Source organism: Rhinatrema bivittatum, chromosome 2, assembly GCF_901001135.1.
Source record: "Rhinatrema bivittatum chromosome 2, aRhiBiv1.1, whole genome shotgun sequence".
Lineage (NCBI taxonomy): Eukaryota > Metazoa > Chordata > Amphibia > Gymnophiona > Rhinatrematidae > Rhinatrema > Rhinatrema bivittatum.
In genome coordinates this window covers 354,887,233-354,910,431 of record NC_042616.1, presented here as the reverse complement: position 1 = coordinate 354,910,431, position 23,199 = coordinate 354,887,233, and the positions used below count along the sequence as shown (strand labels likewise).

The 23,199-nt window shown below is 42.3% G+C and overlaps 1 protein-coding gene across 6 annotated transcripts in view; it reads left to right on the top strand.

Annotated features, from left to right (window-relative positions):
* Window positions 1-23,199, top strand: part of TEX10 (testis expressed 10) — a 678,603-nt gene that overhangs the window by 121,867 nt on the left and 533,537 nt on the right. For all 6 annotated transcript variants that reach the window (XR_003854633.1, XR_003854635.1, XR_003854634.1 and 3 more), the window contains one exon: window positions 6,839-6,951. Coding sequence is in view for 3 of the 6 variants with exons in the window: in XM_029589917.1 (XP_029445777.1) it covers window positions 6,839-6,951 (113 nt within the window). In the remaining 3 variants the exon portion in view is untranslated. The remainder of the gene's footprint in view (window positions 1-6,838; window positions 6,952-23,199) is intronic.

The window sequence follows — 23,199 nt, the reverse complement described above, 5'->3', positions numbered from 1 at the left end:
AATTCTTTGTATCCGCAGCTCCCCATACCTACACCCAAGACACAGCCCATTCACACCTCCCCGCCTTCTTTAGAAAAACAGCCCTTGAGCACAATTAAGCCACAAACTGGCCTGGGTGGGGCGATTAGCATAGAATTTCCCCAGAAACAGCAAAAAGAAAACCTTACAGGAGAAGAATTATTAGAAGGACTTCAAGCCTTTCCCATCACAGAAAGGACCCATGAACTAGGGGGGACAGAATATGAAATAGAACATTTGGGGGGACACACTCACAAGGCACCGTCACCTACCATGGCTCCTGTGGCTTCCTCTGCGTCCACCTCAGAGAAAAAACCCCAGGAAACTAAAGACACTGAAATCAGAGAAGCTAGCCTCCCTCCACCTTACCCGCAAGCCCTTCCCCCTCCAACTCCCTGTACCCCCAGTTGCCATTGCCTGAGACAGTCATTGACACTGCATCACCGATTTGTCCAGGTAAATTACCATCTCAAACCGCTGCTCCCGGTAACAATTTATGTGCCGCGGTCAGCATGGGATTTCACCTAGAGCAAGTGAATGAAAATCTCATAAGGGAGGAATTATTGGAAGGGATTCAAGCCTCTCCCATTACAGAAAGGATCAAAGAACTAGGTGGGGCAGCAATAGAGTTGAGTGCCGCCCGGAGTGCCATGGGCAGTGGCTATGCCCCCAGGTCTTCAAAGAAATTAGTGTATAAGACCTTGGGCCAGGCAGCTGCACTCCTGCGTTTCAAGCAAAAACAGTATCTATATAAAAGAAATGATTTAATTAGACACTTCAATGACCTATTGCAGACCAGATTAAACAGAGTAATTAAGCAGACAGGGCAGACTTGGAAGGAGTGGTTTCTCTTGGTCTTTGATGTTCAGTTGCAGAGGGACTGCATGCTTGCAGCTTTCCCCCACGGAAAGTGTATGCAGAGCCTTGTGTTGTAGCTGTGCTGAAGCTTGAACAGTGTGCTGTGTGGATTTTCCTTTTGCAAAGTTAATTTGGCTCGCATTTAAAATGACTCTATTTCTCTGAGATTTAAGTTTATAGCAATTGCTTGTATTGCCAGCGCACAGAACTTGTATTTTTACTGTAATTTTCCCTATAGGACAAAGATAGAATCTGTTTGCAAGAGATCAGCAAGTCCTTGCCAGTCATTGTCTCTGGTTGATGTTATCTAGATTGTTATCACCTTCTGGTACACTTTTTGCATACTTAACTAAGCTGCTTTTCAGTTCCTATAGGCTGAAGGATTAATTCATTGAATGCAGTTCTCTCCTCTGTTTATTTTCTTTTGAGAAACACTGTTCCTCCCCCTCTTACTCTGTCTTTCTGTTATTAACTCTTGGTAGCCACTCATGGGGGGGAGGGAGAACTTTTGAAAAGAAAAAACTGGACTTAGTACTGCAGTTTCTCTCCCTAGTTTCTATATTTTGTTATAACTCTGATACATTTCTTTAACTGTGCTTGCAGCTTTCAAAGGGGGGCACGAGACAGATCAGATCTCCTGCTGATCCAAATCTTTTCCTTCAACCTTCAATGCATTCCTACACTAGCCCTTCCTCTCACTCTGTCTTTCTGTTGTTAATCTTTTTAATACTTTCAAACTTCTTTAATACTGAACTGAGGTTACTGACAAGGACATTTAATAATAGTTACAGTCACTTTAGCGTGCAGCAGACAGAGCTGAGCGAACAGCGTGTTTAATTTCCTATTCTAATAATTATATGAAGAAATTCTATTCTGATATTCCACATTGAAAGTAAGCTCAGAGTATTTATTGATTGAATTAATTGTTCCAGGTTGCAATCTATAAAGTAATGATGGTGTCTCCACTAGGAGGCGCTATGCTATTCTACCAGTTATATTATATTATTATTTTAATAATTCTGTTGTATACTAGGTTTTATTTGTCAGGTCTACAGTCCTCCAGTCTTAAGGAAACTTCAGTTTTATTTTCTTTTTCACAAATTTTATACAGAATCCTGAACCTTAAAATTTTTACTGACAGAGGTTGCTACATCTAAAGCAATCCCTCCCAAGCCTTTTCTTGCAAATCCAAATTGATTTTATTAAATTGAATAATAGAACTGATTTTTCCAAGGTTAAAAAAGTAAGAATTTCACTTTAATCCTTACTTTAGTAAATTTTTTGCTGTATGCCAGTTTTTAATATTTTCCAGATTGACAGCCTTCCTGCCATGAGGAGATGTGAAGATGAACACTTTGCAGCTTATTTTAACATTTTTCAAACATTTTTCTAACACCTTTTGACTTTTGATTTTTGATCCTTGATCTAATTTTGTTTTTGATACCTTTTGATACGAAATTTTTAGCTCAAATTATGTGTTATCTGTTGTCTGTCTTGATGTCAAGAAGACTATGAATGAATATGTCAGTTTTGTGTAAATGAATATTTGCAGGATGAATGAATATTTGCAGGATGGATGAATATGTATCAGTTTTGTGTAAATGAATATTTGCAGGATGAATGAATGTGTCAGTCTTGTGTAACATGTTTAATGTAATGTCTGAAAGACTCATTTGTGGTTCAGCTTACTGCAAATGACTTTTCCTTTAAATGATTAATTTACATGTATGCTATTTTACTGAATGAAAATCGATCACTGCATAAAAACTTTCTTGATAATGGGGTTACCCTCTGTTCTGAAAACTAATAATGGCTCTACTTACTGCAGCCATTCCTTTGCATGAATTTTGTCAATAATTGAACATTAAATACGTATTTGGCATCCCCTACAACACCACAGGACAAGCCATTGTGGAGCGAGCCAACCACACCCTAAAAATTACCCTTGACAAACACAAATAAAAAGCAGGGATTGCCCCTGGACTTCCCACTAAGAAGGACTGGCTGAACAAAGTATTGTTCACATTAAATCATCTAAACATATCAAATTCAAATAAGACCACAGCCATGGGTAATCATTATGGGACTAGGGTTAGTCACCCACAGCCATCAGTTTTGTATAGAATATTTAATGTCTGGTACGGTCCCGTTCCCTTAAAGTGGGGAACGAGGATATGCTTTTCTGCTTGCTCCCACAGGTCCACTTTTGGTGGGTTCCAAGCCGTTATATCAAGCCGTGGAAAGATGGAAAGGTGTCCAGGTCTACAGGACCCGATCACCAACTTCTCCCTGAGCCTCCACAGCCCTCAGAAGGACAGAGACCGGACTCCTTGCAAAAAGCAGCACCACATGACCTGGGGACAGATCAAGGCCCTATCCGACCAATCTGCACAACTCTTGGAACAGCAAGGCCTTGAGAAAACTCCAGAGAACTTATTAGCCGCCTTTTCTTGCCTGAATGCCAACTCATTAACAATTGTGTTCTGCACCCTCCTCCTTTGCCTTATTTCTCCAGCTATGGCGATTTCCGAACTAGGACTTTGGCAGGACAACATGTACATCCTCGATGCACAGAACTTTTCACACCTGTTGAATCGACTGATGCATGCTGTACCATTTAACCTTACAGTATGGACTAATTATCCTTTACAGAGAGGTGTTTTCATTACTTCTACAGTTGGTAATACCATAATACCCATCGGCAGCCGTATTCAAGAGACTGCCGCTCTTTGTTGGGACTATGATACAGGGGATGGAAAGGGACTTCGGGTGGGAAATATCCATATTGTAACCAAACCTTTGTATTAATCACTGAACACTTACATAATTATACCACATATATGTGCAATTGGCAGATTTCAGGATGTGCAGTGGGAGACCCAAGCAGGTGCAGAGAGTATAGAGGGGACGAGGGATTTACCCTTTGTAGTTATGTAGCCCAAATGATGTAGTTATGTAGCCCAAATGATAACACAAATTAAAAATACAATTTACCCAAAGCAAGACTCCGTAACAAAAGGGAGGCGATCAATAATCCCATAGATAAGTATACAGAAACTCAGATAGCTAGAAGCCTGTTTCCCCCAATGGGGACAGCTATGAATTACAGAGACTTACACATCCTAGCTAACTGGACGACTGCCCTATTTAATCAGACAGTCCATGCATTAAAACTACTCACAACAGAAGTCTCTCAGATTAGAGAAGTAGCATTACAGTACCGCTAAGCCTTAGACACCATTTTAGCTTCAAAGGATGGTATTTGTGCATTAATAGGATCTCATTGCTGTGTGTACATATCAGTTTATAAAGCAAACCTCACACATACCATACAGCAGATAGAAACCATGGTTGCTGATGCACCACTTTCAGGCAGAATACCAACTTCTCCATGGGATTGGCTATGGTCCTGGCTCTCTCATATTTCTGGTTTCAAAAGGGTGATTTCTATTATAATTACTGTAATTGTCTTAATTATTTGCCTGTGCTGCTGTATTCAGTGCATACCCAACCTCATATCCATACTGAAACCTTGCTCTCAGCCCAGATACAAAGATGTATTGTATGCTGCTTAATAGAGAATCCTGAGCCCTGCAGCGGTTGGCACACCACGCTGCACCAGCTCTGGATGATGTGGATATTCAGGAGCTCTGCGGCGGCTGGCACACCACGCCGACTCAGCTTTTTCTCTCCATATCCCCCTTCCCCTATCTCCAGCCCATACCAAGACATAACAGATTTCATTAAGGGTCTAAAGCTTTATTGAGCTGCCTAAATAAAAACAGAAAGGGTGAGATGTGGGAATTATGAGCTTCGCCGGCAGGCCATGTCAGGGTTTAGCACTAACTTCCCTTTTCCCTGGCCTATGCACAGAATAAAGCATTACTTGTGCTTAAACCTCTCTGCCTAGGAGAGGATACCTGACTGTCATGTATTTCTCTAGCTTATAATTAACCCTGATTGCCTGAAAGAAGGGCTAGTTGTCCCTAGTTAGAGGCAGGACAAAGACAGGAGGTATAGGATTCAGCAGCCAGTGAAATGATCCGTACACACCCCCTGAGCCAAGCCAATAGTGTAGTGATACGTCTGTTGCTATGTGGAGAGGAGCCAATCATGTGATGACACATCATCTGCTTTTGAATGTATGCACAATAAAAAGGGCACCCTCGGGGGTGCCCAGTCCCTTTTCCTGCCTGCCATGGATCCTGCCTGATGTGTCTTCATTGCTTCGATAGTTTTCCTTAGTGTAGAGAGATGGACTCAGCATCCCACCCTCGGCTGCCATTATTCATGGAATCCTCGAGTGACATCCCCAAGAGCAAGTGATTCACGGGTAAGCCATGCTTTCATCCAACTAGGACACACATCCTACCGGGTGTCGATGTTTCTCGGTTGAGGGCACTGGTGTTCTCCAGCTATAACCAATTCATCCAGTTCAAATTAATCAAGTTAACAAAGTTATAAAGTTAATCAAGTTATTCAAATTATTCAGTCATACATTTATTTATTTATTTATTTCGGATTTTTATATACCGACATTCTCAATACAAGTATTGAATCAGGTCGGTTTACAAAGAACAAAACTGTCGCAATAAAGGCGTTACATTAAACAGCGTTTCTTAACATATGAGTAACATATAACATATCATATAAAAAAATAAATACAAATTAAATATTACATAGACTATAATAATAATAATAATAACTCGTCAACAGGACGTGGATAAATACAAAGGATGTTTAAGGCATGAGTATATATCTTGAATAATTAGAGCGGTAGTCTAAATTGTGATATGTGGGTACATAGACCTTGTTGCTGTGCAAAGTCCGAGTTATGCATGAGTAAAAGGAGACTGATGAATGAGAGAAGGAGTCTTAAACAGGTGTGTAGTTCAGATCTGACGTGGTTAGATCTTGAGGGGAGTATGGCTGATCGAGGATCAGATGTTGGACTATTTTTCTCTTTGACCGGTGTCGGAGTGATCTTGTGATTCTGTGTAGGCTTGCCTACATATATCCACAATTGCTTTTCGAGGGGAATACTGAAGAGCTGCACTTCCTGCAGGGGTATATGTACTAGGGCTGATGTCAGATTTAAATCTGATCAGTCTCCTACTGCTATCAGGAGTACACTATACCCATTGGTCCTGAGTCCATCTGTCTACACTAAGGAAAACGAAATTATCAGGTAAGGAATTTTTCCATTCTAACGCAGTTGGTCTGTCTTGCTTAATATTTGCCTTTGTTTATATCATGGACTGAGTGTCTTTGCCTGGGAGGAAGGGAGATGACTATAGCTGCACATGCTCAGTAGAGCATGCTGAAAGCTCTAGAATCTTTGAGATCAAAGTATTGTGCCGGGCTCCATCGGATGACTTCACCCATATATGAGGACTGCTGTCCATCGGAGAATACTTGCTACAAGTATCCAACCTCATTTTACCCTTCTTAGACAACTTCCAGGAAATGGGATTTCCTTTTAGCAATTCCAACTCCTTTATCTCAATCTGTATCCAGTACTGGAGAGAATCTGGAATTGAGAAGCAGGGCAATGGATTCAATTAATATTAAACTCCCATCTCTTAAGAGCAATAGGAAAGGATCTAAAAGTTTTAGATCAATTTGGATATGTTTGTGAAAACTATATAAAATCCTAACTAAAACACCTGTATGCTATGAGTCATATGGCAGATGATAGCTGTTTGGAGGGATGTACAGACAAAGGAAAATTAGTAGTTGTCAACCTTGTCATGGATGCACATTGAATTGGTCTGGTTTTCAAAATAAATATGCAGTGAAATTTGCAAACATTGGAGACTTTTTGTAGCTGTTCTGAAAATCAGACTAGTTAGGTGTGCAGCCAGAACAGGGTTGAGTACCATTGTTTTAAAAGCACTGGTGATTACATTTCATGTCACAAATGTATATTCTTTTCTAACTGTTGCACTTACTTTTATAACAGGAGGCATGGCTACGAATGCATTACCTTGATGATTTTAAGCATCACTTCATGAATCATTTCCCATATTCTTTACTTGAAACAGTCAAGCACAAAAAGAAGAATTCATACAAAAGGTATAAGTAAACATTAAGCTGCCATTTACAAGCTTCTAAACTTGAGATGAGGTAAACTTGATTAACTTGGTATCAAGCATCTGAAAAAATACAATAATTTTTACTTGTTTTTATTAAGCTGGTGGAAGCTTTTTATGAGGGTGTTAAATTTTTACAAGTACATTGGAAAACATTTTTTTTACAAGGGCACTGGGGGGATCTGGGAAATTATAGACCTGAAAGCACAACATTAATACTGGATAAGATGACAAACAATTTTGAAGCACATAGAAGGAATTGTCCACATGAATTTTGGAAAGGCAAGTCATGTCTCATGAATCTATTAGACTTCTTTGAAATTGTAATTACTCTGGAAATTGATAATCTGTGGGATGGAGCAGTATGTATTCATGATAAAGGGAAGAAGGCAGCAAGTGGGATTGATTGGTCAGTTATCCAACTGGAGGAGAGTACACAGGGGAGTTCCCCAAGGATTGGTAGTAGGCTTGGTTCTATTTAATTTGTTTATAAATGTTCTAGAACCAGTGGTTCCCAAACCTGTCCTGGGGGACTCCAGCCAGTCAGGATTTTAGGATAACCTCAATCAATATTGCATGAGAGAAATTAGCATGCAATGAAGGCTTTGCATCTAAATCTGTCTTGTACATATTCATTGTAAATACCCTGAAAATCTGACTGGCTGTGGGTCCCTCAGGACAAGTTTGGGAAATTTGCAGATAATACCAAAATATGAGGCTGATCTAATAAGCCATACTGATCCTACTGCAAGTTTTTCGCTGTTAACCTTATTCCGGTATGTAATAAGGATTTTAGTGCCGAAATTAGCTATTACAGGGAATGTAAAGAGTCAAATGACACGGGGAGACATCTTAAACGTGGGAAAATTAATGACAGGGTCAAGGCAGGAGTAAAAGTTAAACTACATTTCTGGTGGCCATTTTAGTCCATTGTGGTGCTGTGTGTTTTATGCTTCGCTGAGCTTTTCTGTTGATTATGTGAGGTTTTGTTTTGTTTTTTTTTAATGCGTTGCTGCATTTTGCGGGTAGGCTGAAGAATAGGAGCGCAGAAGCTTTAGAGCAAAGAAGAGTGAGGGAAGAGAGAGAAAGAAGATTTCTTCCTGAAGAAGAAAGGCGGGTTCAAGAGGAGCAGGCTGTCCTGGCTCAAGCCATTAGCAGAAGGGCAGCGGATATTTCACCAGAGGACAATGCTGATGGGTTTACCAGAGACAGGTGTGGTGCAGGCATATATATAGACAGCTCCAGGGCAATTCTTTATCTCTCTGAAGAAATCTGAGATGATGATAATCCTCTAACTTAGCGTGGACATGTCATTCCAGGCTTGGTCAAGCTTTTTGGTACCTTGCATTTTCTTGCCACTGGCTATGGTGGACCAGTCATTTCAGCCAGGTACTGAAGGCCATGATGAAACAGGTCACAGAGTACATCAAGTATTCACAGCATCTTAAAGAGTGGCAGGAGATGAAGTGCACTTTCTTCAGTATAGCTGGAATGCCAAATGTAATAGGCGCAATTGATTGCGGCCATGTCGCTTTCAGGGGGAGAGAAATGGAATATTGTAAACAGGAAGCATTTCCACTCCTTGAATATTCAAGTTGTGTTCAGTCTGCACATGAAGGTTCCGGAAGGAACCATGACTCCTTTGTCCTTATGCAATCAACACTGGCTGAAACTTTCACTTAAGAAAAATACAGCAAAGGCTGGTTGCTCAGTGAGTAAAACCAAAGTGTAAAGTAAAAGGTCAAAATGTAAGCTTTCTGGGGTGGGTACCGAAAGCAGAATAGTTGATGCTTTTTGGTGCATGGTGCTAAAAGCATGTACTATTCCGCTATACAATCAAATATTAGCTGTCTGGGGTAGGTGCATGTAAGCTCCCTGCAGTGGGTACCGATAGCATGATTTATTTTGTTGCGTTGCATGCAGAAAGTTAATGGATTGTTCTATTTCTATTTTTTTTGCAGTAGATACTGATTACGACACTAAGACATGATTGTTCACGCCCCTATCTGCATACCGTGGCAGAAATCCCCTATAATGAGTCACATACGCGCATTTGGCCTCTTGAAAAGCTGGTTCCACTGCCTTGACTGCTCTGGAGGAGCACTTCAGTGTTCACCAGAGAAATTAGTGGATATCGTCATGGTGTGCTGTGTGCTCTATAACATCGCCCTCTGGACTTGAATCTGGACCAAGGCCTAGAGCCTAATATGTTACCTCTGCTGTAGACGTAGATAGTATAGCAAGCGGGAATAAGCTAGCAGCAAGGTCATCGCGGTCTATTTCGGATTTAAGTTTTTACACATGGTGGTGAGTTGTGAGTTGACAGGGGCATGGATAGGTGTGTGTAAGAGATTTTAACTTCAACATCTGTCTCTTCTCAGATCAGCACGAACTGCAAGGAAATTGAATGCTAGGATGAATGCACACTGAAGCCATCCACCAGTTTTTTTTTTAAATTTATTTATTTAAATTTGTATATTTATTAAACTTTAAAATAAACTTCAAGCAATTACACACTTGAGTAGAATTACAAGTATAGAATGTAATTACAAAACTTGTTAAAATTTCTTATAAGAAAAACATAAGTTCTTTTCATTACCTGTCTTTCAAGCCCTCAAATAAAAGAAACCTCATCATAGAGATCCAAGTTAGCTGTGACATGGAGGAACTAAGTACCCCCTTTGTTTTACATATTTTCTTATATGCCTCATTCCGCCCGGAAAAGGAAGGCTAAGGAGCGACAAGCCTCATCTGTTCCAGAGGCTATACCTATTGTGAGTCCAGTGGATTCTCATATCCTCTGTAGGATGAATGTGGAGGTAGAGAACTCGCTGAGCACACTGGGGGGAGAAGAAGAGCCCCCAGGTGCTCCAGAGTTACTAACATCACTCTCCCCCCAAGGGAGATCGACACCACCGAATCCGGCTGGCAGACTCCTGATGGGGGGGGGGGAAGATCGGGCTGCCCAAAGAGGAGAGCCAGATAGAATTCCCCTTAAGGTATAATGACCATCTGGAAATACTGCTGGAACTTATTTCAACCAGGAGGGCGGTGAAAACTCTAGAAGGATGGCAGATGAAGTTCCTGGAGAGAACTTTAATGAAATTTCCTTATTTCCATTTGAAGAGTTGCCAAGACCTCAGACTTTCAGTATGGAACTCATTTGGGAGGCTATTAATGCCTTAAGAACATGGGGTCACAAATGGAAATTTTAAATAAGATACAAGAATAAGAGTGGGAAAAATAGAAAAAGCTAATCTGCAAGTTATAAGTGATGTTTCAATACTTAAGAATGATTTGGGAAAAGTTAATGAGGTACAGACTGCTATCATTAAAGAAAATCAATACTTACAACTTAAGGTTGAAAATTTAGAAAACGTTTCCAAAAGCAGAAATATTCTATGTATAAATTTTCCAAAGTTGGAGACTACTACCCCTATTCTAATCTGGAGAAGATATTTGATGGAGGTACTTGATATTCCAGAAGCTACTTTGCCTATTATCTCTAAAATATATTTCCTTCCACCATTAAAGAAAATCTCTAGATTGGAACAGGATAAAGATATTCCTGTACAGGAATTACAACCTGCCCACAATTTGAATTTAGATATTTCAGAAATTTTGGAAAAATCAGAGACCAAACTAGCAAAACCTGCTACACTTTTGGTAACTTTCATGTTAGAATCTGACAAAAATTGGATATTTAGAAAGTATTTTTTGAATAGATCAAAAGAATTTCTTGGCTGCAAAGTCCAGATGTTCCCAGATCTATCACATCAAACTCAGAAGTGTAGGAAACAGTTTCTTCTTCTAAGACCTCAGGTACTGCAGTTAGGTATGTACTTTATTTTAACGTTCCCATGTAAATGTCTAATCAAATCCAGTGGAAATACATATATATTTTCTCAACCAGTACAGCTTACACAATTCTTAGTTCAAAAAGGAAAACCATTGTTGAGTTTGTCACCAGGAACAACAACATAAGTATCCATTGAAGGAGTTAGATCTTATATGTTAGATAACATCCTATAGTCAAATTTCTTATTGTTATATTTAATTATAATTATACCTGAAGTTGTGTTATATGGATCTCTCCACCAGTTTTTTTTTAAAGTATGTTATGAATTTTACTGTAACATTAACAAAATATTTTTAATGACTACAAGGTCTCCTCTGGTGTGACTCAATTTTAGGACAGGTCCTGCGTCATTAGTCCAGAGTTTTCTACACCTATATGGAAATCTCTAGCCCAACAAGGTGTATGGCCTGTGATGCCCTTGGTAGGCCTTGCATCTTTGGGCCAGAGTTTCCCACACTTCTGTGGAAATTTCTGGCCCAAAGAGGTACGGCGTGTGACCCACTTGCCCAATGTAGGGAAAAAAAATGGCATAAGTAACATTTTAAGATTGTTTTTCACTTCAAAAGTAATTGCAGAAGTAAAAATGTAAGATTGACTTCAAAGCAATTGCATAAAATTCAAGGTTGCATATTCAGCAAGAGTCAATAACATTTAAAGAGTCATGCTGACAGCCTGGGAAAAAGAGCATATGCAAGGTAGCATATGCAGTAAAAGTCCATAAATGCAGTCAACAGATCCATAAGCTAGAGACAGTTTAGCAAAGCAGACAAAGCATCTGAAAGTTGAGGTTATCCACCATTTCCACAAATGAGCGAACAGGAATGGAACCACCATTTTTGCAGACAAGTGACGAGTGTTTATGATGAAGATGCACCCACCAGCAAAAAGAAGGAAAAAGAAAAACATTTTTAGGAGTGAGCAGCCTTCTTGATAATTCAGATAATGCTGCTTGAACATGCTTTTGGACTTGGCCATAGAAGCAGTTCTGTGTTTTTCCCTATCCAGACTGTAAAAGTCGGGGCCCTAGTGTTTTCCGCAGATAAGCAGGTTCAGGGGCGGATTGTGGGAAAATAGTGGCCCGGGGGATTTTTCTCCATACTGGCCCATGGGTACCCAATTACATATACAATATAATGTACATATATATGTACACACCCCTATATTTCGGTATGGTCCTCCCATATCAACACAGTACTATTTGCCAACACTCAAAGAATAACAACCCCACCTATGAAAAAGAAAACCACAAATATTACATCAGAATCTAAAATATAAATACACCTCCTATCAGGAAAACAGGACAAGCTACTACAGATCCCTACAGAGAAACCACATGCTAAAAGAATGCTTCATCTCCGTCTTTGCATGCAGAACACAAACTCTCACCAAATACAGAATACAAAATGAAGGAGCACAAATGACAAAAACTGAAATGGAAACTCCAAGAAGCCAGCCTTCATGTATTAACAATAGAAAAATAGAACCACCATTCCTCATAATACAAATAAAATCAAGAAACATAAAGCATCAGTTATAATAGTAAAACCATAATAAAAGAATATTTTAAAACTACTGATAAATAGAATTTCTATTAATTAAAATCATATACATTTTTTACAATGTCCCAAATACTAATAAAATATTTCAAAACAGCACATATATCAAATAACATTCAATAATTAAAACTAATAAGGATTTTAAAAAGCCCCTGCTGTCCCCTTCTGTGGGAGCTCTTTATTTCCAGTCACCCTGATATTGTCGAGGATTAGGAGGTTATCCTCTCTCTCTCACAAATACTCACATGTCCATTCTCTCTCATACTTACACTGTCACAAACATACACATTCATGCTCTTATACCCACCATAACTTCTCGCTCTCACTGACACTGACACACTCTCAGGCTCTAAGACACTCCCCCTCCACACACAAACTCTTACTCCCTTGGATTTTCTCATACACACTCATGCTCTCACACTCACACACACACACACATACTGACCCCCAGGCAGGCTCCCATTCATTTTCACACCACTCCCTCCCAATCCCCCAGGCATGCATACATTCATTCTCACACACACAGACCCCCAGGCAGGCACGTATGCATTCACACACATACACCCCCAGGCAGAGTCCCATTCATACACATGCACACACTAAAGGCAGACCCCCCTCTCTTTCTTTTGCCAACAACCTCGGAACCTCTCTCATTCCTCTGCTGCCACTGTCACTGCTGCCGCATGGCTATTGGGGAGGTGCCGATTGCTGCTACTGTCACTGAAGCCCATTCTGCTGCCGCCTCTGTGCAGGACCGGTGGGCTTCCACTTTCTCCATGCTGATCTCGTACATTGTGAGATCCGCATAGAGAAAGTGCTATTCTTGCACATTCCCAAAGATTACATGTGCCAATCACTAAAAAGTAATTTATTTATTTTTTTTACCTTTGCTGGCTGATCTTAGTTTTCTAATCGGTTGGTCACAGGCTTTTTTTTTCCATCTTCCCTTTCTTATTTTTTTGCCAATTCCTTTTATATTGTCTTTTTTTCTATTTCTTTTCTCTCCATCTTCTTCCCTCAAACACACACTCAGGTTCTCATTCTCACATGCTTTCTCTCTCTCACACACTCACACACACAGTCTTTCACTGTCACATGCTGTGTCTCATACAATCATTCATACACAGGCTCTCACTGTCACATGCTCTCTCATACAGTTATTCATATACACACACAGGCTCTCAATCTCACATGCTGTCTCTCACACACAAACAGAGGCTATCACATGCTGTCTCTGCAAACATTCAGGTCCTCACTCTCACACCCAATCTCTCAACTCATCTCATAACGCACACACACACTCTACAGACCCTCAGCCTCTCTCTCACTTCTGTGCCTCCTCTTCGCGGGTCGCCGCAGGATGGGCTCTGCAGCGGCCCTGCTACCGGGCCTCTTCCTCTTCTCGGCTGTGGCGGCCCTGCTACTGGGCCTTTTCCTCTTCTCTGGCCGCTGCGATGATTCGTGGCGGCCCGTAAGCGCTGCTCCTCTTCTGCACGCGCTGATGCTCCACCTCCTTCCTGCCCACGTGGCTCCAGCAAAGTTTACTTCCGGGGCTGCACAGGCAAGAAGGAGGAGGAGCATCAGCACATTTAAACGCGATCTTTTTCTTCGGGCCGTGGTGACGTGAGCCCCACCACGGCCCTGCCCATCTGCCTGCTATATAAGTGTCACTGCTCAGCGGCCGCATGAGCCTCCTTGCGCCCAGGGGCATTGGCTCCCTTCGGGATACCACTGCTCGCGGCACCCCCTAATACTTTGGTTGGAAACTTTATAATACAAAAAAAAAAAATCACGTGACAGGAGTGACCAGCCCACCAGGGGAAGCCCGATCCCCCTATAGGTCAATCCGCCCCTGAGCAGGTTGAATGAGCCTTGATAACTGAGGAACATCCTCTGGTCCTGTAGGAGGCGGAGCTCCTCAAAGCACTGTATGCCTGCCTCTGTATATCACCACATGGTTCCCAGCCTGCCTCAGTCTTGTTCTTCCACGTTTGCAGGCTGCACGTGGAACTCCTTGACTGTTGCCATTTTGGCTACAAACTTACTCTTTTTTGTGACTGCTGGAAAGTGACAGAAGGATGCCGAAACCACCCGGATTCAATTTCTGTCCATGTGGAAAGGTGATGTTGGTTATAGATGGCAATGTCCTCTGCTACGTCTGCCTGGGGCCTGACCATGATCTGTCCAGCTGTAGGGACTGCGGCCGCATGTCCAGAGGCAGAGGATAGAGAAGATAAACAAGCTGAAAGAGGAATCCTGTGCTCTGGGACCAATCAAAGATCTAATCACTCCTCTCCAGGACCCAGTCGGGAACCCCTGAGACTGAGGGTGAAAAGGGCTTTCTCATTGGACCCTTCAAGCGACCCAATGGCCCCGCAGAGTGGCACTCATGTCGCCTTGATGCTGGAGGAGCCAGGGAAATTGCAGTCTTCGTGGTCCATGCAATTCTCGGGCAAAACGGGTGCTTCGATGCCCCCGCTCGACGCATCGACGCACATGTCTGACGCACAGAGGCATTCCACTGATGTACTGATGTTCATACTCGATGCATCGGTGCACCATTCCGATGCCTGACTGCGCATGTGTTGAGGCACAACAGTCAAGGTACATGATGCACGGATGAAGAAGTCTATCCCCGAAGCATCAGCGGGAGGTGCGTCAAAACAGAATGGACATGCAGATCATCGGGTCCTGCATACTTCAATGGGATAAGGGCCTGTTGCCCACGACCCAGGCCTCCGTCCTGGACTTGGAGCTCTTGCTCTCAGATGTAGAGCAGACGTCAGCTCATGAGTTGGCGGGCTTGTCTCATTCGTCCAGGGCCTGCTTAGATTTGTCCTCTGTGTCGAGACGCAGGCAAGAGGAGTCATGCCTTCAAGAGTCCTTAAGGGAAAGACATAAGAAGGGGCCCCGTATAATTCAGGTGCCCACACGACCCGCTGGCCCTGATTCAGACATTCTGCTAGCAGCATTACCCCCCAGGGGCCGACCATAAGGAACCCTGGCCTCACAGGCGGCACAAATTTCACAGTTGCTGACGCAGTTCTTTTCATCAGTGGAACAAGGCCTACTCACCTGCTCCTTCTGCAGCCTTCGCTGCAAAGTAGACATTCTCTAGGGTCCCCCTGACCAGTTCTTCCACCAGTGTCAGCTGCATGTCACATGGGTGGGCACTTTGACCTCTAGCTGTGCCAACTTGGCTTGTCAGCTGTCCTGGTGTCCTGCCATCTATACTTCAGCTGGTCCACCATCTGAGCAATCACTGACAGGCTGCTGATATTCTTGGCATTGCTGTCCCAGATGTTCCTCATGATCTTCAAGGATGTCTTGTGCCCAAATAGCCCACTGTGCTTCTCATAGACCAGCCTTACCAGAAGATCCTTCTCTTCCTCTGTGAAGCGAACATTGTGTTGATGCCACTTCTCCAACTGCTGGCTCCTGCATTTTTGTCACTTCCTGATGATGACTGGAATGGGCCTCTACCTCCCCAAGCGCTACTTTCACTACCTTTCCCCTGTTTTAATCCCTCTACCCGCTTTCTTTTTTTCTCCCCTTCTACCTCCCCCTCTCCTCCCGCCCAATCTTCTCTTCCTGGCTATAGTCCACCACATTCCTCCTGTCTTGACAGTCACCACTTGCTGGCCTATTATGCTTATCTGCTTCCCTACTCGCTCCCCTCAGCCTTGAAAACTCACTCCACTCTTTTAGGAACCTAAACACAAAAGTAGTCAAGAAGACAATCACAGACCAGCAATCGGATGCAATCTAAAGATTCACTCAAGGATGGGAAACAGCAAAGGGATAAACAAGCAGCACAAAAAACACCACTGAGCAATTGCAAATCACCAAGAACAGCCACCACTCCTACACAGAAATCCTCCAACGCCTATGTCCAGAGCTCACCTAACACCACCTAGCACTAACAAAATGTCCCTGGAAGAGGCTGCCTTTTATGGCCATGCAGGAGTGTCCAAGAAAACTGATATCTGTGCAACTTCAATCATGCTATATGTCAGCTCAGGGAACACTGTAGCTTTTTTTTCTAACTGGTGTCTGCCTTTCTTTTTTTTCTTTTTTTTTTTTTTTTTTGCATGTAGGTTTTATTGCTGATATTTGCATGCTTTTTGGGATTACAGGTGAATTTTTAGCGCCATTTGATTTGCTTAATTAGTTTATAGCATGAATTTTTAACATGAAGTTTATTAAAAATTGGTGCTAAAATTTGGCGCTATGTTTGGCATGGGGTTTATTACATTGGCCCAAAATATTGTCAAAGATATGGATCACTGGAAAGAGACAACAGTGTCCAATCATCTTCATGTACTTGTGTTTTGAAGAGTTGTATGTTGCTGAAAATTAATAAAAGAAATTTAAACGTAAAACACAAGCTGATTGTGTAAAACTGCAGGAGGATCTAGAAAAACTGGGACCTTGGGCAAGCAAATGAAGTTTAATATAGACACATGCAAAGAGATGCATGTTGGGAGAAAAAATCCAAACTAACAGTAAATAGAGCTAGGGTCCCTTCTGGAATACCTGTATTAAGAGATGGATCTTGGATATTACTGTGAACCATATGCCAATACCATTGTGGTGGTATTGGCATATGGTGGTGGCAGCTAAAAAAAAAAAGCCAACTATTTGTTAGGGATAATTTCGAAAGGTATTTAACAAATCCAAAGATTTTATCATGTCACTGTGTAAAGAGCTCTGGTATGACTCTGCATTTCTATCCCCTCCCCCTTCTCTTCCTTTCTTCCCCTTGCTATATCCCTCTTTGCTCTAACCCTTTGCTTACGATTCCAAGCACCCTCAAAGTTTACAGTCCGTGAAGTTTTTTTCTATATTATTGTATCTCTGTGAAATCGTTATTATATTTAAGGAACCTGTTTTACCGTGCATCTTTGTATTTTGTGATGGTGCCAGCATAGTACTTTGTGAATTTGTTTATATAATCCCCCCCCCCCCTTATGATCTCCAGCTTTCCTCAGAGTGTATTTTCAGTGAAGGTTTTATGCCCTATCATTGTTAATTGGTGGTTATTGTACTTTTTAAGTGGCCCTTTTGGTCACCAAGTTATCCTGCTTTTCCCTCCCCCTTTCTTTCACCCCAGTACAGATTGTACTCTTGTTATTGTACTCTTGTTGAGCTCTGCTATTGATTATATAATTTATCATTACCTGTACCTCTCCCGAGGTACTTGTTCCTATCTCATTTCCTCCCTCTGCTCTCCTTTCTCCGCTGTTGCTTCTTTTCTCTCTTCTCACCTGCTCCCTCTCCCCCTCCCTGTTTTTTATATTTTCCATTCTGTGAGTTATTATGTAAACTGGAGTGATGTTCTCACGAACGTCGGTATAAAAAAGTTCATAAATAAAAATAATAAATGACCACACCTGGGAGTACTAAGTATAGTTCTTGTTGTCCCATCTGAAAAATGATGTAGCAGAACTGAAGTAGTACAGAGAAGGGCATCCAAAATGGCAAGAGAATTAGTGCTGTCTCATACGAAGAAATGCTAAAACAAAATTTAGGAATTTTTGCTTGGAAAAAAGATTTAGGGCGAAGATAGGTTTATAAGATCATGAATGGAAAAGAAGAAATCACAAGCAAAAGGATGTTGTATGCTATCCAAATAAACTAGGACACAAGGTCATACAATGAAACTGTATGTTAGCTGTTTCAAGATATGGTTTGTTCCTTTCTTTTTTCAAGTCAGTTGATAATTAAACTGTGGAATATGCTAGTGCCAAATGTTTTCACAGCAGACAGCATTGCAGGGTTTGAGAGGGTCTGGATACATTCTTGAAAGACAAACATGAATTTTAGAGATTGGGTGTAGGCCAGGTGGCTTCACACTTCTATAGATCTACAGAGAGCACTTTGAATTTGGTTTTCATCTGCTAAATCTGGGGCCACAGTTGGAAACAGGATGCTGGCTAGATGGCCTATTATTATGACTCTACTTGTCAATTCTTGTGTTTTTATGAGCAAAAAAGGAAGTCTGCTCTAATAGTAATAGCACAATAGTGATCTTGTATCAGGACTTCCCAAACATTTAGCCAGTGTGATCCTAATTTAGTGCTTGAAAATTCACATGACTGCAGGGGAAGACCCCAAAACAAATTGGCAGGTGTGCAGCCATATCCATTAACTTCTTTCTTGCCTTTCCCACACTGCAGCTGATCCCCCTCTCAACCTCCATCTCCTCCAGAAGACCACCTCTCTGTTTCTGCCCTTCCAGCTGTTACTTTATGTCCCACAGCAACTTTCATCTTCTTTTCCCATCCTATCCCCTCTGCAGCCCTTTTTACATCCTCCCAATTGATCCTTTCTCATCTCCAAGCCATTTTTATAACCGCCAATTCAACCCTTGTCATTTCATCATCATTGTTTATTTATAGTCATGCTCTTCCACTGTGAGAATTCAAAGCATGTGACAGGCATTATTACAAAGAAGCTGAATTACAAGAAGAAAGAATAAAAGTTACAGTGAACAGTGTACAAGTCAGTAATTGAACTAGGGAATAGCGGGTATAGCACATAGATCAAATGTGGAGTTAAAAAAGCAGGAGTGTTATACAGTTCAGGTAGGGTTGACTCGTATAAAGGTTCTAGATTAATAGAGGGGGGAATTGACCTGGGGAACTTAACTTAACAATGAGTGCAGATGGAACTCACTAATGGAATTTCGATGTTACAGTTCAGTGAGTCTAGGAGGGAGGCTCAGATTTATGAAGGCTTTCAGGATATGCAGTGTAGAGCTGTACTGAAAGTTATAGACCAAATTGATGTGGCTGCTTGGGGACTGTTGAAGTGGCAATGGTTGTGAAAGTCTTCTAGAAGAGTCCTTTGGCCGAGGAAGTAGCCACAGAGCTTTCTTCAGGGATATGGGAGTGTGTGGAGGATGTGTAGCTGCAGGCCAAAAGCTGCTGTAAACAACCAGATCTTCAGAGATGTCTGGGATCTGTCTGATCTTGCATGGGAGGGAGTTCCAAAGGGTAGGGGCATAGCCTATGAAAGTTCTTTTCCTTGTGGTTGTGCGTTTCTTTTCTTTGGGAGCTGGCAGTACAGAGTGGGCCTGGACCAGTGAGTGTAGCGGTGGGTGGGCTTGGACAGGGCCAGATGGTTGAGCAGATATGGTGCTAAACCTTACGAGGGCCTTGATTGTGAGGAGCAAAATCTTGACTATGACCTGGTGCTGTGTTGGGAGCGAATATAGAGTTCTGAGGTGAGGGGTGATGTGGTTATATTTTCTGGCCTTTAGAAATGACTCGGGGATTGGCATTTTGTATGATTTGTAAATGGCTGTCCAGCTTCTTAGGTAGTCTATCCATAACACATTCCAGTAGTCCAGGAGAGACAACATAAGCCTGGATCACTGTTGCAAAAGGGGCGGAGATGGCGAAGTTGTAAACATAAGAGAGATTTGTTTACTGACATTATTTGGGTATCAATGGTTAGATTAGAGTCTAGGAGGAAGCCCAAACTCCTGACCTGGAGGGGAGTCCAATTTAGGATCACACTTGAGTGGATGTGGGAGGAATCCTGTATGCCAATCCAGAGCACCTCTGCTTTTTTTGTGTTCAGTTTGAGTTTGTTGTGGAGTAGCCAATTTGAGATTTTCACCAGGTTAGAGTTGAATTTGGTGATTGTCAATTCAGGATTTGGGCTCTGTATATTAGCATAATTATGGTAGAGGATGTTGAGGTCTTTCAGTAGTTGCAAAATGAAGCCATGTATATGTTGAAGAAGATGGGGGAGAGGATGGATCCCTGGTGGACTCCATTCGGGGGGGGGGGGGGGGGGGAGAGTACAAGGAAATTGATTTCTGTAAGACAGTCTGGATGTGGTCTTAGAGGAAGTATTAGAGCCATTTGAATTCCAGTCCTGAGATGCCTGCATCGGTTAGGTGGTAGAAAAGAATCTGGTGGTCAATGGCATTGAATGCTGCAGAGAGGTGACGGAGTACCAGGAGTGCAGATGTTAATGATAAGCTGGAGGAGCTGAATAGTCTGACTTTGCATTGTTTGACTATCCAGGCGGGACAAGAGTCTTCTGGGCATGCCAATGTGCTTGAGGATGTCCAGGAAGTTGCCTCCTCCTTAATCTGTTAGAGGGGGTGAGTCTGTGAGGGAGTCAGAGGATGAGGGATGATCTTCTAGGTCAGTGGTTCTCAACCTTTCTAATGCCGTGACCCCGCAATACAGTTCCTCATGTTGTGGTGACCCCTCGCCCTGCCCTCGCCCCGCGAGGGCGGGGTGAGGGCGGGGCGAGGGTGGGGCTTTGGTCATATGGGGGTGGGGTTATGGATGGGGTTGGATTTTAGTGCATACTTATTTATTATGACATTTATAAACAGAACCACCATTCCTCATAAAACAATAATATTAAACATAAAGCATCAGTTATAATAGTAAAACCATACTAATAAAAGAATATTTTAAAATTACTGATAAATAGAATTTCTATTAATTAAAATCATATACATTTTATAATTTCCCAAACACCAATAAAATATTTCAAAACAGCACATATATCAAATAACACACAATAATTAAAACTAATAAGGATTTTAAAAAGCCCCTGCTGTCCATACATGGGAGCTCTTGATTTCCAGTCACCCTGATATTGTCGAGGATTAGGAGGTTATCCTCTCTCTCTCACACATACTCACATGTCCATTCTCTCTCACACATACACTGTCACATACATACACATTCATGCTCTTATACCCACCATAACCTCTCACTCTCACAGACACTGATACACTCTCAGGGTGTAAGACACTCTCTCTCCCCCCCCCCCCCCCCACTCACACACACTCTTACTCCCCTGGATTTTCTCATACACACTCATGCTCTCACTCTTACTGACTCCCTCACAACCTCAGAGCCTCTCAGATAAAACTCTATGCAGCAGAAATAATGCTGAATGTTGAGAATTGTGTTATGCAGACTAATCTGGAAAATGCACTAATTTCTACATGAGTCATAATGAATCAGTCCTCAGCTGCAGGCTTCAATTGATTATCCTGGCTCCCTTAATGTTTGCCAAATACAGTTCATGTGTAACAGCAATCCTAATTCTCCACCAGATCAAGCTGATTTCACATCCCACTTCATACTTTGTCACCTCCAGCTGAGTCAAACAATCTAATTACTGCTACGTGGCTATTGGGGAGGCGCTGATTGCTGCTATTGGCACTGAAGCCCATTCTGCTGCCTCCTTTGTGCAGGCCCCGTGGGTTTCCACTTCCTCCATGTTGATCTCGTACATTGTGAGATCCGCCATAGAGAAAGTGCTACTCTTGCACATTCCCAAAGATTACATGTACCAATCAGTAAAAAGTAATTTATTTTTTTTTTTACATCTGCTTCCCTTTCTTATTTTTTTGCCATTTCCTTTTATATTGCCTTTTTTTCTATTTCTTTTCTCTCCACCTATCTTCTTCCCTCAAACACACAGTCAGGTTCTCATTCTCACGTGCATTTCTCTCTCACACACACATACACACACAGGCTCTCACTGTCACATGCTCTCTCTCTCATGCAATCATTCATACACACAGTCTCTCACTGGCACAGGCTGTCTGAGTCTCACACACAAGCTCTCTCACACCCCCACATGCTGCCTTGCTCAAGCACAGGCTCTCACTCTAACATGCTGTCTCTTTCACACACACATAGGCTCTCACATGCTGTCTCTGCAAACACACACAGTCTCTCAACTCACTCTCACACACAATCTCTCAACTCATCTCATACTCGCACACACCTCTCTCTCAACTCTGGGCCTCTTCTTTACGGGTTGCCACAGGATGGGCTCTGCAGCGGCCCTAGTCTTCCCGGCCCCGCTGCTCCTCTTCTGCACGCGGCTGAAGCACCTCTTCTACCCACGCGGCTGACGCGCCTCCTCCTTCCTGCCCGTGTGGCTCCGGCAACATTTGTCTTCCGGGGCAGGGTGGGCAGGAAGGAAGTAGGAGGAGCACCTGCAGTGGCTGATACACCTCCTTCCTGCCTGCGCGGCTCCAGCCACATACTTTACTGCGACACGCTAGCTTTTTGGGCCATGTCTCTTCCAGTGGCGTAGCCAGAATTGATTTTTTGGGTGGGCACAAGGTTAACATGGGTGGGCTGTAGGCATGCAGGTCTACTAGTTGTTTTTTTTACTGATAAATAATGCCAAATTATGCAGCATAGCATTCACATCTATGCCTAAGTATGAGGTTTACTTAATGATACAAACATAATTCACGGTGATTTGTGGTACTTTAGCCTTCTTATTATTACGATTTTATACACGGCTCCTACCTGTCCATAAATTTTGAGAGAGAGGTTGTGTTGCTTATATTTAAATTGCTAACATCTCAAAATATAGATATATATTTTTACCTTTGTTGTCTGATCTTTGTATTTTTCTAATCAGTTGGTCCTGGTCTCTTTTTCCCATTTTTTCCCTTATAGCTCATTTCCTAATTCCTTTTCAGTGTCTTTCTTCTATTACTGTCTTCTTCCCTTCCACACACACACACATACACGCTTTCTCTCACAGACTCCCTCTCACACACTCAAGCTGTCACTCTCATATGCTCTCCCCCCCCCCCCACCCCCCAACAAGCTCACATTCTCTGCAGACACACATACAAGTTCTCACTTTCTCACCCCTCCCCAGGCTTATATTCTTATGCACACACAGACGCACATCCAGGCACCCATTCTCACCCACACACATAAACCCAAACTCCCATTCTCACCCACAAACCCATGCTCCCAGTCTCATCCACACATATTCAAGCTCCCATTCTCATCCATACATA